This window comes from Neolamprologus multifasciatus, chromosome 23 (assembly GCF_963576455.1).
Source record: "Neolamprologus multifasciatus chromosome 23, fNeoMul1.2, whole genome shotgun sequence".
NCBI lineage: Eukaryota > Metazoa > Chordata > Actinopteri > Cichliformes > Cichlidae > Neolamprologus > Neolamprologus multifasciatus.
In genome coordinates this window covers 38,827,459-38,843,845 of record NC_140460.1, presented here as the reverse complement: position 1 = coordinate 38,843,845, position 16,387 = coordinate 38,827,459, and the positions used below count along the sequence as shown (strand labels likewise).

The 16,387-nt window shown below is 38.8% G+C and overlaps 1 protein-coding gene across 2 annotated transcripts; it reads right to left on the bottom strand.

Moving 5' to 3' along the window:
• Positions 1–85: 85 nt before the first annotated feature.
• On the bottom strand, positions 86–11,058 carry LOC146492187 (uncharacterized). 2 transcript variants are annotated; one of them, XM_085149993.1, is made up of 8 exons: positions 10,800–11,057; positions 7,488–7,775; positions 7,176–7,249; positions 6,659–6,839; positions 6,471–6,527; positions 6,239–6,316; positions 2,482–2,753; positions 86–2,309 (listed from the first exon to the last, which is right to left on the bottom strand). In XM_085149993.1, the coding sequence occupies exons 1-8, from the start codon at positions 10,876–10,878 to the stop codon at positions 2,220–2,222; spliced, it is 1,119 nt and encodes a 372-aa protein (XP_085006119.1). In that variant the 5' UTR covers positions 10,879–11,057; the 3' UTR covers positions 86–2,219. The 2 variants fall into 2 exon arrangements, with proteins under 2 accessions (XP_085006119.1, XP_085006118.1); XM_085149992.1 differs by having other exon boundaries at positions 7,488–11,058.
• Positions 11,059–16,387: the final 5,329 nt, after the last annotated feature.

Sequence of the window (16,387 nt, the reverse complement as noted above, 5' to 3'; positions counted from 1 at the left end):
CCGGCTGCTTGCATCGCTCTGTGCACTCAGAAAAGTGCAGAGGTGAAAATGACGCAGTTTGAAACATTCACTCCCAAACTTATACTGCAAATCATAACGACACCATTTATTTAAAAAGACCACTGTGCACAGTTTATACTGACACATACACAAATACGTACAAATACAAACGCACATGTCAATCCAAACAATGTGGATAGTTAACTTTCTAGTAAAAATTAGTTAACTACAGCAGACAGCAGTCATAAGAAGGTGAGCAAACTTCCAAAATAAAAAACATAAATGACAAATCCTTTGCTTTTTTCAACATGTACACCAAAGGCTGTTCGCACAATGAAATAATCTGCAGTGACATTCTTTTTGTAGTTTGTCCAGAAAGAAGAAGCCTTCTAGATTGAATACTATGTTGTGTGAAAAGGTTTCTGCAGTGGCAGTGAAGCCACTCTTACATAATGTATACGTGATGGTAAAATTCACAATGTGCAAGTTTTCTTGTAGTAAGCAAAACATTTTTGAGGTTTAAAAAATGTTAAAGTTTGATATTTTATAGTTTGATATTTTATAGTTTGATATTTTAAAGGCACCTCTGCACTGCGGAGCCAATGCAGAGGTGCTTTGAACCTGCAGTTCTACCTAATTGCCAACAGGGGGCGACTCTTTTGATTTAAAAAACAAGTTTGGTTCTACAGCGATGTAAAGGAAAACGACCCTTTCACTCCCTTGTCCTCAGAAGAAACTTTTTTTTCCGATAAAACATATCACAAGACACATGACCATAACATGATGCTTAGTTTGTAAAACATGGACCCCATTTGATTCAAACAGGGTGATAAAGCAGGGTATGCTTTAGGGCAGCGGTCCCCAACCCCCGGGCCTCGGACCGGTCCGTGAGTCGTTTGGTACCGGGCCCTGAGAGTTGAGGCTCAGGTGTGAAATGTATAGTTTTCAGGGTTTTTATCGATTTTCAGCGTTATTTTGTTATCGTTTTTATCGTTTACTCGGTTTTCCTGGGTCTTTTCACGTGTGTTATGAATAAATTTTCTTTTTTTCGGTACCAGTACTAGTTTTATTTTGTTGTATTTATCCGCGACACCTTAAAGGCCGGTCCATGAAAATATTGTTGGGCATAAACCGGTCCGTGGCGCAAAAAAGGTTGGGGACCGCTGCTTTAGGGCGTGGCTCTCGGTTTCTCAGTATGATGCACACCTTGCACATGATGCCTGGTTTCAAAAGCTACACTCAAAAAACTCCATTCAAGCCCGAAACGATTAAGATACTTCAAGTTTTGTGAGTTTTTGAGACCGCCATCATCAGTTTCTTTTTTATACAAAAATGCCAAATGTAATATGCAAACTGATATATATTGTTTTGCAGTTACAACAGCAGTTTGAAAAAATTGGCAATTATTTCATCGTTCAGGCTTTACTGGGCTGTGAGGGCCAAGAATATTTGTTTTGAGTATATAGTCTTTAGAAACTTTAGAAACCAGTTGGTTACATCATCTTTTATATACAGTCTGACAGATTTTGCTTAACCTGGCAAAACATTTGTAGAAAGCCTCAAATGTTAAGAGGCAAAAAAAAAAAAAACTACCATTCTCATATGAGCCTCTTTATTTGAATCTAAGCTATTCTAAGCCAAGCTAAACCGAGCTAACCAGCTGCTGGTCTCAGCTCTGTATCCAACATACAAATGCCAACAGCAGTGAAGCTAAAAAACGGTAAACGTGAAAATACGAGTATTTCCCAAAATGTAAAACTGTTTCTAGGATGTAAATATGGAATAAGTAGCAAAGAGTAACAACTACTAGCAATATTCTATATAATGTTGCATTCAACAGAAATGTCAACGTGTACACTTTGACAATTACTTTGTATTTAACATATAATTTACTCAAGTATAATGAAAAATTAAGAAAAAAAAATTATTTGGCAGTTTTAAACTATGAAGTGAAAGTCTGATTGTTCATATAAAACATCTCACATCTTCCAGAAGTTTCCTCATGTAGACTCACTTTCTGATCTAAGAGGATCCAAAATCTACGCAATATTTGTTATTTATATACAAATATTACAATATCTATATATATATATGTATAATTCTTTGGCAGGTCAAGTTTCAGCGTCACATCATCAGATAGATTTATAGTTTGAGACAAGCTTTTAAAAAGATGAAGAAGAAGATTAAAAATTATTTCCATATACTAAGCTCAAGTTTTTTCATTCTTTTGGTGCTTTTGGAGTTTTCTTCCTGGGCTGAGGAAGAGGAGGAGGCTGCTCTTCGCCGCCGTTACCAGCTGGAGCGGAAGCCTGAAGAAGAGTGAAAATTGGTGTATCAGACCTAAATTATGTATTTCCACATGACTCACTGTTGCTGTTTTCAGTTTTCATTCTAAGCAGTCAGAATAAAAGCAAAAATAAAAGCAAAAATAAATCAGTTTTGGTCTATAAAACTTCTGTGTCATCTGCTTCTGTGTCCTACCTGCGTAGCCCGTCTGGGGTTGGGCTGAGGTTGGCCGTTGGCGGGCTCAGGCGCTCTGGGACGCTGCTGGGTGCGTGGCTGTTTAGCGCGATGTTGTCGGGGGCCGGTGTTGCCTGCCGGCTGCTGCTGATGGTGGTGGGGGTGATGATGCTGATGCTGATCAGAATGATTTTGATTTGGATGTTGATGATGGTGATGATGATGCTGATGATGCTGATGATGCTGATGTTGTTGTTCTTGATTGCCCCACTGCAAGCGAAGCTCCCTCTCATCTGTTAAAGCAAATATAGGTGACAGGTCAGACCTGCAGAATCATAAGGAGGTGATGTCCATGATGGACGTTAGGTTAGACAACATCCTCTCCTCCCCAACCTGCTCGATGGACTTCAGCGGACAGACCAGGACAGAGCTGGACCTCCTGACCAGTTTGTTAAGTTTTTCTCTGTTGCTCTCTGCCACCACTCCTGCAGACCACGGCATAGAAAATAGCAGATGCCACCACAGTGTCATAAAATGTCCTAAGGAGAGTCCTGTTCACCCCAAAATATCTCAGTCGCCGTAGCAGGTGGAGACAACTTAGACCTTTTTTTTTTAGAGTGCATTTGTGTTTGTGGACTAGTCCAGTTTGTTATTGAGGTGAACACCCCCCATGTCCAAACCCTGGATGTTCACCGGCGTAATAGGGGGTGGCTTCTTGCTGAAGTCAATCACCAGCTCCTTCGTCTTTGTCACAATCCTGGGTCTTATGACTCAGTGTTTTGAGTTTAGTTTATTTGGATGTTTATATGATTAAGCTCATGAGTTTTTCTAGTTCTTTGTTGTTAGATTCCCCTTGTGTCTTCCAACCCCTGTGAAGTCTCCCCTGCTCTTCATGTGTTTCATGTCTGTGTCTTACGTTGTCAAGTTCTGGTTGTCATGTCTGCGTCTCATTATGTTTCCTATTTTATTTTGAAGAGATCTTGTGTTTTGTATTATGGATTATGTTTTGAGTCCTTTGTTGTACTGTTTCTTGTTTCCCTAGTTTTCAGTTGTGGTTATCATAGGTTTAGTTCTTTGGCTTTGTAATACGGCTTCCCTGTGTTCAATGTTGTGTCTACTGTGACCTTTTTGTACCATGTTTCTGGTCCCTATGTTCTGTCTTCTCAGTTGCTGTTAAGTTTGCATGTTTAGAGTTCAGTCAGTGTGTTTCCTGTTTTACTTTGAAGGTCCACGTCTCATGTGAGTGTTTCTAGTTTTGCTTCCCTTGTCTCGTCCGGCCTGATTACTCCCAGCTGTGCTCTCCTTCTGTGTCTCTCATTATCCCTCTGTGTATTTAAGCCCTGTATTTCTCTTTGTCAGTGTTGTAGTCTCCCTCATGGCTGTGTTTCCTTGCGTGTCAGTTTATCCATGTCCCAGTTTAGTTTTCCATGCCATTCTGCAATAAAGCAGCTTTTTAAATTTAATTTCGTTGTCGTGAGTTTTGCGTTTGGGTCCTTCTCCTGCCTGTACACAGCCGAAACATGACAGTCTTGCCAGCATTCATGCGAAGATGGTTCTGTTCGCACCAGCTGACAAAGTCATTGATGACCCCCTACATTCCAGTTCATTTCCCTCCGACACCCACAATGGCAGTGTCGTCTGAGAATTCCTGGAGATGGCAAGTGTCCGTGTTGTAACTGAAGTCCCTCGTGTATAGGGTGAAGAGGAAAGGGGTGAGTACTGTTCCTGGGCCCCCGTGCTACAGACTACCTCCTTAGACACACAGTCCTGCAGCCTCACATACTGTGGTCTCCTGATGAGGTAGTCAATAATCTATGAGGACAGCTGTTGGTCCACTCCCGCTCCTTGCATCTTCTCCCTTAGCACTGAGGGTTTGATTGTATTGAAGGCACTGGAGAAATCAAAACACATGACTCTCACAGTGCACCTGGCGCTCTCCAGATGAGACAAGGCCCGATGCAACAGGTAGGTGACAGCATCATCCACCCTAATGTTCGGCTGGTAGCCAAATTTCAGCGGATCTATATCTCTCCCGACTAGTGGGCGAAGGTGAAGTATGATCCTCTCCATGGTCTTCATCAGGTCTGAAGCATCATCAGTCAGGAAGAGCCACCAATAACCTCTGAATCCCAGAACTTCCAGGTGTATTTAGTGTCAGTTGATTTAATGCTAATGTCTTGGAAGGCATTAGCATTAATGTCCCATTATTGGATAATCTTGTTTAAAGACCCAGCCCATTAGAGCTGGTTTAGAGTCTGACAAACGGAGCACATTGTAAATGAAAAAGTGGAAAGTCAGCCACCACAGAAAACCATGGCGATAACAGGATGTATTATATGAGTGTTTCTCTAGATTAACATGTCACAAACTGAATGCATCGCCGTATTCAGTTTGTGACATGATAAGTGGCACAAACTGTTTTGGAACAGCAACAAAAAAAGAGAACTGAGAGTTTTAACTAAATGTATTTACTCACTTCTGAATAGCTCAACAGAGAGTGATCTCTGTGAGAAACATATCACATAAAAATCTGACTCAAACTCCACCTAGTGTTATAAAAAAATGCTTTCTGACGATGCACAGACTTAACCAGCTTAAGCTGCTGGTGACTCTTGTTTGGAGTCAGAATGTATTGGATTGGATGATTGAAGTCTGAAGAAACAAAACATATTGGCAATTTAATCACTTGTTCATTTAACAAACACTGGCCTCATTAGCCTCAGTAGCATGTAGAAGAAGCATACACAGGCATGACAGCCTGGCAGCTGCTACTTATGCTGGTCACCATCTCGGTCATACACTGCTGTGGGATTCTATCCTATTCATCCAAATCTGCCAGTGTGGTTGTGTTGGTCACTCGAGCACAGGACCGCAGGCAGATCATTCCATCCTCTCCACTCCCAGACACTGGAGTTAGTCTCTGATAAACCGCGCTCTGTCGGGGTGAGGATCTTGGAGGAAAGAGTCTGGTCCCAGACAGCGGAAATAAAAGATTGCCTATTGAAGAATCTCATCTGACTATCTCCCTGCACTGAAGTTGAGACAGCCTCACAATATCACACTGCCTCCACCAGAAACTGTTACCCTATTGGTGCAGTGATCAGCATATCATTCTCTTTGTCTTCTCCACACCTTAACCCTGCGATTCAACTGCTGTAGGAAGAATCTCAACTCATCACTGTACATAACGTCCCTCCACATGCTCAGGCTCCAGTGCACATGTGATCAGACACCAACTGACCTTTGTGGCAGCGTACCAGCATCAGCACTTGTATCAGCAAAAAGACAGAAGCTCAAAAGAAATCAATAGCAGAATAAGCTGTTTGGCACAGACAGAGAAGATTTGGCAAGTTATTCATGGGCATAACTCTGTTGCCCGACGCTCAAATTTGTGTTGACAAACACAACATATATACACACACACATACAAGGGGATATGCTTGCTTGGTTTTCTGATTTTCTCAAAGTTCCAGATTAAAGTTTTCATGGATTAAAGATTTTTTTTTTCAGAATCTTGCCACAATCATAAATGTAAACAATCTGTAAATGAAAAAAATTGAAGGTTTGTTTGGGCAAGTAAAAGTATAAGTAATTTACATGTAAATAATATATTATGGGGCTTGGAGAGCTCTGCAAATGACAATTTAAGCAGTGTACAATGACGGGTGAATGGGAGGCTTCACAGGGGCTAACTAAAATGGACTTTAAGAGGTTTTGCCTGAGCACAGTTGCTTATATTTTAAATATGAATGCACAAACTAAATAAGCACATTCTTACCCTTTAGTCGCAAACGCCTCTTCCGTTTGGTCTGGATGCAACAAATGATGACAATCAGGATCAGCACCAGAACAATACCTGATGGTGAGTAATAACAGCAAATTAAATTAGAATTGTGAAAGTGAAAAAACAGAATTTATTTCATGTGTTCATTGCTTCAAGCTTTCCTATGCATTTTCTCACCATAGCCCCAAATATGATGTCAAGATTGTAAGTGGAAGACAAAACATACCTGCTCCACCACCCACAAAAACCCAGATGCTAATTCCAAATAGCGTTTCAGGAAAAGCTTTAAAATAAAAGGACAAGAAAGGTATCTTGTTAGCATATGAGCTCAAAAAAATTACTATTTCAATCTCATGAACATTTGGAAAAAGGCACATTTGATCTATTTTACACTTGATAACACATAATACTTACAGGACTTAATGCAGTCTTGTTGAGCAGGCTGACTGGTCTCAGAGCTGACGTGGTTAGAAACACTGCAAAAGAAATTAGCATTTTGCACGTCTTTGACTAGTCTTGTCAGGTCCTTGTCAGTCTCTTTTTCTGCCGTCTTTTTATCAACCATAAACCATTTGATCTGAAGATTATTTTCACTCTGTAGACAAAAAGACAATTAGTGGATTAGTAGATAGTTCACAAGTCTAACATAAAGTCCAACCTGGCTAAAATTAGAAATATAATAATCTTTTCATACATTTTCAGTAATTTGCCAGCCTATATAATTAAATAATACATACATAGATACCCAAGCCTTGCTGAAACGGCATCTGTGAGTGAATGCGTCTAGACAGCACACTTTATACCATGCTTAGTTTCAGTGGAGGGGAAATGAGGCCTTTGTTTACAGATTCTTCAACAGCTTAATTATGAGTCAGTTATTTGTAAAGTACTCCAACTTAATTGTACCTGAAACAATAAATATTGTACTCACCTTAATAACATTGCAAGTAAAAGTGACTTTAGTCTTATCACACTTCATTGTCACTGTGGGCTTCTGCACAGGGTCTGAGGACAGAAAATTTCTTTATATCAACATTATATAAACTACTGCTGATAATGCTTTTCTGCAATAGCAAGTACTGTTGATTGATAAAACTGAACAGTGACTGTATAATAAAAACAAACACTTTACTCTTAATTACAAAGCATGAATGGAACAGGTTCTGATGGATTAGCACACTTGGTTGTTGTTATAGAAGAAGTACAAACACAACAAATACACGTATAATATGTTGTTACTTACCTAATACACATAAACGCACACTTGGTAAATCTCCCACATTTATTCCATCTGCATTGGTAACCTCTGGTTTGTATCGTCCTGACTTGTCTTTGGTGAGTTGTGTCAGCTTTAGTGATCCAGTTGAATCAACATCATCATTTTTCCCTTCGATCATCTGTTTCTGTCTGCGATAAAAGATTACACGTGTGTCCTTGAACCATTTCAGGTTATCCGATTCCTTCAACTTGTGTTTAAGTGGCACAATAAAGTTTGATCCTGTTGCATTGTACACACAATCATCCTGAGAGCCTTTGAAACAGAAAGGAAAGTGAAGAAAGAAGAAAAAATCAGATGAGAAAATTAAATGAGTCATGTTACAAAAGCTCCAAACAACCATATATCATTTTATAAGAGCCAAGGTAAATTAGGATTTTTTTTTAAAAACATAAGAGCAAATTTAGGTTCTTACTAGTTTTAAACTAGCACAAATCAAAACTTCATAACATCTACAGATCTGTCACAAATTTCATATCAAAAGTTGACTAATCAAAATATTAGGCAATAACAGTGTGTTTAGTAGTTGATGACATTGCCAACCAACACCATCTGTTGTGCATTTTTTAGGAACTACCATAGACTGCTCTTAAATTTACTGATGGGTTTTGATCAGGTTTTAATTACTTTTGCAACCAGTTTACAGCAGAAACTTGTGTACTATTACTGCTCATTTCTCCTGGAACTTGAATGTAGTTGCTTCTTTGCAAAAGTGTCTACATTGCCTTGCTTGAGTTGGTACAGAGCTTGTTAACACATTTTCTGACTTCCTGCATGTCCCAGTTTTTCTGAGTGACTTCTTTTTGTGAGACTTTACTCATGAACGTACAAAATCAGTCAAATGTCAGATACAATGTATAAGTTGACAAGTCACCAAAATACAGCTGGTATTTAAGAATATAGTTTGCAGTTGTAGTTTAGTCACATAATGTCAGCAAGAAGTTATGTATTGTTAGTTTCGACTGATCGAGCTGACAAACATCTGTAACATTATATTCTGTGAGCGTCCTGCACAAATCATTTCACTCCATCACTGAGGCTGGATGATGGTTGCATTTCATCCTGTTGTCTCTCTTCAGACCACAGTGTGCAGCGATCCTCATCTAAACATGCTCTAAAGGTGACAGGTTTGCCATCAATATATTTTATTTGTAAATGTTTAAAGGGGTGACTGGAATCTATCAGAGATCACGAGGTGCTGAGCAGACAAAATACACCAAATGTGTAAAAACAGTTCTCAGTAAAATAGATTTTGCAATCAGTGAACAACTTTGACACAGTTTCAATTTCTGTGAAGGGAACCCACAGGAAATGAGTGGTTATATAAGTCATGTTCTCATGAAGCACAACATTAATATTTTCCAGGATGATTATAAAAAATTAACTTCTAGTCAAACCTCGTTTTGAGTCACTAGTCGTGGCTGCGTGAGTCTTTTCTCAGAGGAGGACACAAAGTCGCTCATTAGTAATTACCTTAAACCTTTGTTATTGCAAATGAAAAATATAAATATTTCAGCAAAACCACCGTTTTCTTTAACTTTAAACAAAAGTGTTTTTCTGCTCCAAATCAGAAAACCACAAGTTAGACTCAGTAATGTGAACCTTTGAATACCTTCCACTTCCTGTCAGCTACAAGAGCTCATCACCAGAAATGTAGTTTTTTCTTTTATGTGTACTTAAGAAAACATTTAAAAAAGGACATAAGGACTAACAACAGACAGCACTACACTGTATTAAGATCAGACATTGCTGTTAGCAAACATGCTGAAATCATCAAAACCTCTCACAGCGAACCAAGAAGAAGTGAAATGATGTAACTCATGACATATAAATCCTGCAGAAGAGCAGAGGAGCAACAGCTTCCACGAATACATGCTAACTGAAATAAACTGTGATATAAAGTATTGGATTCAAATTTTGACAATGAACTGCAATCACAAGCACTTTTAAGGCAGTAACATGAGTAGAATGAGTCACTTGGTCTCTAAAGAAGCTGTTTCCTCTACAAAAATCCACAGAATTGTTCCGTATCGACGGGTGAAGTCACTTTTGCAGTTCATAACCCCGTTTCAAACTGTCATGCTGACAAACAATAGAGGAATGTGTGAAGGCTGCATATACCAGACACCAACGCCATCATTACGCCTCCGCAGAAGGTGACATTTAAAAACCAGCAACTTAACTGCTGTTGAGCGTTCATCAGATGTATTCACATAAACATGAAATGATTTAAACGTAAACGGCTCAAAAAGGGGGAACAGAAAGGAGAAAGAAACAACTTTCATTAGTTTGTTTTGTGACCATAAATTAAGAATTACAATATTTGATGGACGTAAACTAAATTTTAAAACTCTGTTATAACACATTAGTTTATATATATTCATATAAAAAAATCATAAATGCAATTCCATATAATTCAGTTTAATAAAACATTTTTGACTGTATTTTTTTTTTGCTCTTTTTAATTCTTCATCCTTTCCATTGTTCAGCTCTCACAGCTCCTTTTCTGCACTGAGCGCTCGCTGCTTCTATGGGTCACCTCTACTTCTGCACCTTTGCATCGCTTCCTGTTCATCCCCATCTCAGACCAAAGTTACCACATCAGCAGCGATGTCTGCAGAACGTTCTGGACTGTTTCTTTTGTCTAACACTGATGTATTTCTGGCCGAGGTTTTCAGTTCACCCCCAAAAATCAAAGACATGTCTCTTTTTTATATGTGCATGAAAGCACAACCTAAAAGGAAAGTAAGCTTGAAGCAAATATAGAAAAAGAAAAGCAGAGTCCAGTTTTTAAAAAATAATAATAATGATAATAAGAAAAAACCTGCACGGCTAAAACCTCAGCAGGAACTAAACCTTCACCCTCGCCCATGTCAGCCGCCCTACCCCACAGTATTACTACAGGTCATTTGTTAGTTCCTCTTTAGTTTTATTGAGTTTTTCCTCAATAAAATAATCATATTTAAAGGACTGGTAAAATTATTGTGGATGGTTTAGTTTACTAAAAATAAAATAAGTTGTTTTAATAGTTTTTCTATATTATTTACCGTCACAAAATAGATTTCCACTGAGAGACTCAAACAGAAACACAGAAATATAGACTTTTACTGCATTCTGTGGGTATTTTTAAAGGATAAGTATCTTTGTAGCGCCCATGGCTGAGAGGTTCAATTGAGTATTTCCTTGACAAAAAAAATGGTATAAATGTAAACCAATAAGTTTGGATTTTAACAATAAAAACCTGAACCTGACAGAATAAACAGATTAATTGAAACATACCTGTGGAGGGAACGAAGCAGCAGCAGAGCAGAAACGCAGCGATGCTGACAGCAGAAGCCATCTTCTTCACTGTTCTCATCACATTCAGCTAAAAAGAACAGCCTCTTTCCATTATCGAGGTTATTTCCTGTCAGAGCGCAGTAACTTCATATTTTATGTGTGTGTGTGCCACCGTACACGCACGTGTGTGCGCATATATGGTTTTGAAAGGAAGTGATCCAAGAGGCCTCATCTGCTGTCACAGATAAAGAACAAAGCAAATGTCACACTTAGTAGACAGAGTGCATCTTTTTTTAGTTTTAGTTCAGCAGTATAAATATATCTGTGATCTCCTATTAGAGATGCTCAAAAGGTAACCAGAAGTTCAAACACCAAACTGCTGAAATCTGGGTAGCAGGTGAAATTGTAAAACTTAAAACAAAAGCAAGTGAGAAATATAAAAGCTCATAAAACCATGAGCGAGTATGTAATATGACAGTTAAAGTTATGTAAGAACACATTATATCTGCATTTGTTTCCAGTTAAACACCTGCAGCTAAAAGGTTGAAACTGTAATCATGTGGAGGTTTAAAGCTCTTACCTCGGAGGGTTTGCCATGCTGAAAGGTCAGACAGTCACTGCACACGTTTTACCTGCAGATACTCCTGCACGTACACGTAAATGACAGCTGTGCATTTGTGTTTGCACAAGTCCATGTTGCCTTTGCACCACTGCCCTGTCACAGGAAAAGTTCAAGATGCTTAATTGATTAATCTCCATCGAGGTGAGACACTTTCCCCTCATAATGTTAAGTCCCTGTTAGATTTTAATAAGACTTTAAAATGTAAATCTTTTTGTTGTCCACTAACATCAAATTTGAGGGTTTTTTAATGATAGGAAAAAACAACCATCCACCATCATATTAATATATGTTTATTTTTACTCCAGACTGTGGGTAAGGCTTCAAAAGTACTTCTTCCTACGTTTCCCATGATGCCATGGAACTCAATGACCGCTTTTGTTTTACCATCTCTGCTGATTCCTATAAGAGATGAAGGTAGCAGCTAAAATCTTCTTATTATTTATTATTAATCTTATTTGCATGTGCAGTCCCTTTGCAGGTTACATGCAAAAGATCACAAAAGTGCCACATAAATAGTAAATCACAACCCCCCTGCACGTCCATTTAGCTATTCTGTCATAAAAACACAAAATACTAATGTGTTAAAGAAAGTATAGATTTTAGTAAACTTATGTTCTTAAATATACTGTTCTTCTTAGACACCATGCCCAAGTTCCAGTCTCCCATCACACTAGAACTCTACGAGGTGCGAAGCAACATCTCCGTCTCACTCGGACTTTTACATTTGAATGCAATGCATAATCTAGGAAGAATACTACAAATAAATGAAGTTATAAATAATACAAAATAAATCATTCATGTGAAGCATTCACTGTGTACTTCATTACACAGTGAATGCTTCAGTATTACATTGATTTCTCAGGGAAGAGTTGCTCAGTATATTGTAGCCTAGGTTAGCACAGCGTCACCACCCGGAGCATGTGGGCCTTAATCTCTCCCAGTGAACTGGCAGTAAGAGAATGGATCAAACTGTTTGTACCACTGTGTTTCCTGCGTGCAGACTCTCGTGTTTTATTAGTATTATTATTAATACTGCTGAGTAAAGAACATATCGCACATGCAGGTGTCTATGGGCGAAGATGTGTGCATGAATTTGACAGGAGAGAAAATAAATGAGGCTTTATGGCATCTGCCAGTGAAAGATGGTTAAATTGATTGTTTCCAGCCTCTTTTTTTGGACTCTTTCAATTACATTATTAAATCTTTTATGGATTTAAGACACAAAAAAGCTCTTTCCGACCACTAACTGCGTGTAACGAGTCCTACCTGTAGATGTCTGATTAAAAAAGAAAGTCTAAGAGTGCAACTAAAGCTCACTTCTCACATGTGGTTTGACGCCTCAGTGCAGGTCCTGGTCGTAAATGAAACAGGAGGAAACTCTTTGTATCATTTTCTGTAAAACACTCTGGTCCAGACTAAACTCTTCTGTTGGGTATCATATCATTCAGCAATGCTAAACTTCTTTTGGTTTTGGTTTTAGTACCTTAATCTTGTTCCTTTTTCTGTTTGCATACAGATGCACAAAAATAAAAAGTTTGTACACATTATGAAGGAAAAGGTTTATAATCTTTTAACTCTACACACATCACACGACCTGTCAAAGCCATCGTTTCCAGTGGTTTGTTCCACTCAAGCTCGTTGAAGCCAACAGTGTCGAAACAGCTTAGATTTCTTAGATTTCACAGACTTTGGTGTGATGAGGAAAAAGAGCTTTCATACAAAAAAGTGGAGACCAAAACTCTTCAAGGATATTTTTATTTTTTCCGTGACGATCAAACTACAGCGGTCAACTGATGACTTCTGGTGTAGCTATTATTGCAAATGAGTCACTGACACCAAGGAAATGACACCAACATTAGTGCCTGACACCCAGCGGGGACTTATTTTATCTGATCTATCCGCTTGATTATTTACCAAACTAACACACATTCATATAATGTGATTCCAGCATGGTGGGACACCGACCATAAACACCTACACGAATGGAGGTATCGTTAAAAACCAAAAACCAAAAACCAAAAACCCACAGATGAGGAGGTAACAGCACATCATCTAATGTCATGGAAAAAATGGGCATTTACTTAATTTATGTCAGATCTCAAACTTTTTCTGGCGTGGAAAGCATTACTTTCCCCCTTTTCAGTATCACACATCAGAAAAGCCCTCAGAATTTCTTACTCGCTGATCTAATAGAAAAGGTGCGAGCTGACCGTGTTGAGGTCACCGCGACTGTTTCAATCTTGTTTAATTAAATTTATTTTTTTAAAACAACAGGACACTTGCCCACACCTGCTCCACTGTGTTACTGTTAATGTATGTAAAAAATATGAGTTCAGCTTTGACGATGAAAGGAAAACACTCACAGAACAGCATTTGTTTCCTGCTCATACAGTAGCTGCAGACTCAACACTTCATTTAATAGATATAAAAACAAACATATTTGCTTGTTGTCCACAGGGTGGCACCATTATATTACAGATGCATGTAGTACAAAAGCTGCTACAAACAGGAAGAACCTTTCTGGTATTATATTAGTAATAGTGGATAACATCTGATGTTACAAATTAGATTAGAAATCACGATGAGAAGTGAGCAGATCTACATTATATTAATCAGACTCATAAGCTAAACTCATGTTGTCACTTTGTGCAAGTTTGTGGTTGTTTTAGTCAAATCTTTGGAGCAAATGACATTTTCTTTTTTCTTTATATAAACAGTGTTGGGAAGGTTACTTGTAACCTTGTATTCCACTACAGAATACAGAATACATGCCCCAAAATGTATTCTGTAACGTATTCCGTTACGTTACTCAATGAGAGTAACGTATTCTGAATACTTTGGATTACTTAATATATTATCATGCTGTTTACAACTACATGAATGTACTATTGCTGTGATTTATTACTGTTACTGAAGGTCCGCGGCTCCGAACCGTAGTAAAGGGACCTCTGGCTAATACGGTGGATTCGTGTCGGGCTCGTAGCCGAAAACTAGCTTTACTTTGTTGTCTGGGTCACTTTGCTTGCGAGAGACAGAGAGAGGCGTTGAAAGGCTGCTCCAACAGAACTTATTGTTTTCGGAGGAAAACACGAACACGGTGTACAGTCGAGTCTTAATAGCTTACTTACAGCTGGGCTCGTCAGGCTCTCTTCTTGGCTGCAGTGGTTATTATTATATTTACATGCTTCCAGCTCCCGTTTTTGCTCGATGACAGCTCGTACTTCTCCTTTTTCTCCCTCCCTCGCTCACAGACACATAACGTGTATGGCAGTCCATTCTCCCTGCAGCACGGACTACACTGCCCATGATGCTACATTCTTTAGAGCTATACCTGTAGCATTCTGCCTGTTAGCTTAGCACAACAACAACAAAAAGACCTCTCTCACCCAGGAAACACACAGAGAGAGAGCCTCACCCTGTAACCATGGCGACCGTAACACTGCCTGGAACAACAGAACTAGCTGTCAAACAAAACCCAAACAGTCCTGACCCGCCACAATATGAAACAGGGAAGTACCGCCGTGTAATCCATTTATTTCAACAAAGTAACTGTATTCTAAATACCACCTTTTTAAACGGTAACTGTAACGGAATACAGTTACTCATATTTTGTATTTTAAATATGTAACGGCAGTACATGTATTCCGTTACTCCCCAACACTGTGTATAAAGATTATTCTTTTGAATGGTCAAAAACTTTTGAACAGCTCTCTGCCACAGGCTCACCTGCAGTTACAACCACCATGAGCTAATAGTTACAGTTACAACTACTTAGGTAATCTGTGCCTTCTTATTTGTCCATGTGTTTATTATCAGAAACTTTTAAATAATTAACTTTATTTATTCATCTTTATCTTAAGCTTTAAATCAAGGGAGGTAGCAAGGGAGTGTGAACCTTAAGGTGTGAAACAGCTGTGTACTGCCTTATTTAACTGAGAGCCATGCTAGGCTCAGAGAGACTCTGCTGACCGTTTGTCCCGCGATCATGCAGGATCCACCAAGCTGGGTCTTTCTGTTCTTAGTTTTGATTAAAGAATGTTGGCTACTGCTCACCGCTCGTCTGCAGGCTTTATTTAATGGAAAACTTCCACAACACGTTTTATTAAATTAATGTAGGTAGGGTTACAAATTCACCCACAGGAAGCACAGCAGGGGTTTAGTGTGATGTGGACTGGTCAACAATGAGAGACCCTGGTTTGATCCCCAGTTGACAAGAAAGGTTTTATACACCGAACATCACCCAGCAAGGGTGATGGGTGGTCCAGGATACCCACCATGATCTGTCTCTCTCTCTCTTTATCCACACACACACACACACACACACACACACACACACACACACACACACACACACATATATGTCTATATATGTGTGTGTATATATATTGTTACGAAATCAGTTTCACCCCGGTTCTTTTTCTTCCTCGGGCATCCAGAGACGGCACCATCTTTAATAAAATGATCAATTTTAACATTAAGTCCAACATCCAGGCATCCATGAAAACAGAATTTATGAAATTTAACAGAGTTAGAATTTAACAGGAAGTTAGCTCGCTAGTTTCCCCCTAAACATGACATACCATGTTCTGACTGAGAGATTTCTGAAAAAATGAAAACGTACAGCTCTGCTATCACTTCAGACATAAATGAAGACAGAAAACATAACAGCTGAGACTTTTAGGGTTACTGAAGTTGGACTAGCTGCTATATAATGATGTGCTATGTCAGCAGTCCCCAACCTTTTTTGTGCCATGGACTGGTTTAATGTCAGACAATATTTTCACAGACCGGCCTTTAAGGTGTCGCTGATAAATATAACAAAATAAAATGATACGACCAAGACAAAAACGTTGGCATTTTCTAAATATAATAATAAACGTGAATTCACTGTGTAACTGTGTAACTTTATTAGCAGTGTCCTCCTGAAATGCACCAACAACTTTGAGAGTAACATCCTCCTCTCTGC